At 56.7% G+C, this 1,636-nt stretch overlaps 1 protein-coding gene across 1 annotated transcript in view; it reads left to right on the forward strand.

Annotated features, from left to right (window-relative positions):
- Window positions 1-370: 370 nt before the first annotated feature.
- KPRP (keratinocyte proline rich protein) overlaps window positions 371-1,636 on the forward strand; it is a 2,040-nt gene continuing 774 nt past the window's right edge. The window contains exons 1-2 of the mRNA XM_012559948.1: window positions 371-1,344; window positions 1,394-1,625. Coding sequence (XP_012415402.1) covers window positions 371-1,344; window positions 1,394-1,625 — 1,206 coding nt within the window. The remainder of the gene's footprint in view (window positions 1,345-1,393; window positions 1,626-1,636) is intronic.

Genomic DNA, 1,636 nt, shown 5'->3' on the forward strand with positions numbered 1-1,636 from the left:
GCGCCCTCTGGTGCTAGACGCCGGTAATGTCCATCTCCCAGACAGAGACCCTGGACCCCCTGCAGCCCTGAAGGTGTAGAGTTCAAAGCATGTGTCTTTGAAGCTATCTCAGAAGTGCACAATGAGGTCCTTTGGCAGATCCAGGACAGGTTTCACAGGTAATGATGACTCCAGACCTGGGTCCAGGTAATTTAGGAAGGATTCTCTGATGGGGAATTACAGAGCTTGATTTGGGTTGAGGTCAGTGGGAGCAAAGCCAAGAAGGAAGCAGTGTGGCTTTTCTAGTTCCCCACTGTTCCTCCCCAACAACTCTCATCCTCCTGATCTTCCCTCTACCCTCAGGTCCCGCCCACTCATCTGCATTAGGACCATGTGTGACCAGCCGCTGATTCCATCTTGCCTGCCGCTCCCCCAGTCCTGTGTGAAGGGTTCCTCCTTCTTCCCCTCCCCCTCCCCCTGTGCCACAGGCCAGGTAGTGGTCCAAGCTCCTTGTGAGATGCAAATTGTGGAATGCCCTGCACCATGCCCAGTTCAAGTTTCCCAGGTGAAGTGTGTGGCTCCATGCCAATCCAAGACCACCCAGGTGAAGGGCCAAGCTCCCTGTCAGACTCAGACCACCCAGGTGGAAAGCCAGGCCGCGTGCCAGTCTGAGGTTTCCTATGTGCAGTGTGAAGTCCCATGTCCCGTTCAGACTTGCTACATAGAACATGCTCCAGTTTGCTGCAGAGAAACTTGTTACGTGGAATACCCAGTCCAGACCTGTGTAACCTGTCCAGTTCCACAGCCTGTCCAGACTTACGTAACATATTCCCCAGTGTGCCAGAATCAGGGGAGATTCTCCGTCCAGGGCCAATATCAGGGCTCCTACAGTAGGTGCACCCCCCAGAGTCAGTCCAGAGCCTCGTTTAGCACTTGTGCACCCCAGTGCCAGACCCAGGGCTCTTATGGGAGCTTCACTGCACTGCGTCGGTCTCAGAGCGCCAGAAGATGCCTCCCTTTTTCTCAGCTGGAGTCTTCTTACCGCAGCTGCTCCTTACCACGGGGCCTTGGGTGCTACTACAGCATCTGCCTGCCATCAAGATGCTGTTCGGATTCCTGTTACTGCACCCCGCCCCGCCGCTCTGAGCCCATCTATAACAGCGGCTGTTCTCGGAGTCGCACTTCAGGCCGCTCTCAGAGATGTGGACCCAAGTGTCGAGTAGAGATTTCCTCCCCCTGCTGTCCCAAGCAAGTCCCCCCACAGAAGTGTTCTGTTCAGATTCCTCCCATTGGACGCTGCTCCAAGATCTGTGCCCCACCGTTCTCCTGTCGTGCCTCCTGCCCCGACCTGAGGCCATGCCAACTGCAAAGTTCAAGCTTCCGTCCACCACGCCGTCGTGACCAATGTCCAGAGCCATTGCTGCTGCCATGTCCGCTTCCTGAACCTCGGCCATATCCACGTCCCTGTCCGCTTCCTGAACCTCGGCCATATCCACGACCCTGTCCGCTTCCGGAACCTCTGCCATATCCACGACCCTGTCCGCTTCCTGAACCTCGGCCATATCCACGACCCTGTCCGCTTCCTGAACCTCTGCCATATCCACGACCCTGTCCGCTTCCGGAACCTCGGCCACATCCACGACCCTGTCCGCTTCCT

The sequence above is a fragment of the Trichechus manatus genome, unplaced genomic scaffold, assembly GCF_000243295.1.
Source record: "Trichechus manatus latirostris isolate Lorelei unplaced genomic scaffold, TriManLat1.0 scaffold00424, whole genome shotgun sequence".
Lineage (NCBI taxonomy): Eukaryota > Metazoa > Chordata > Mammalia > Sirenia > Trichechidae > Trichechus > Trichechus manatus.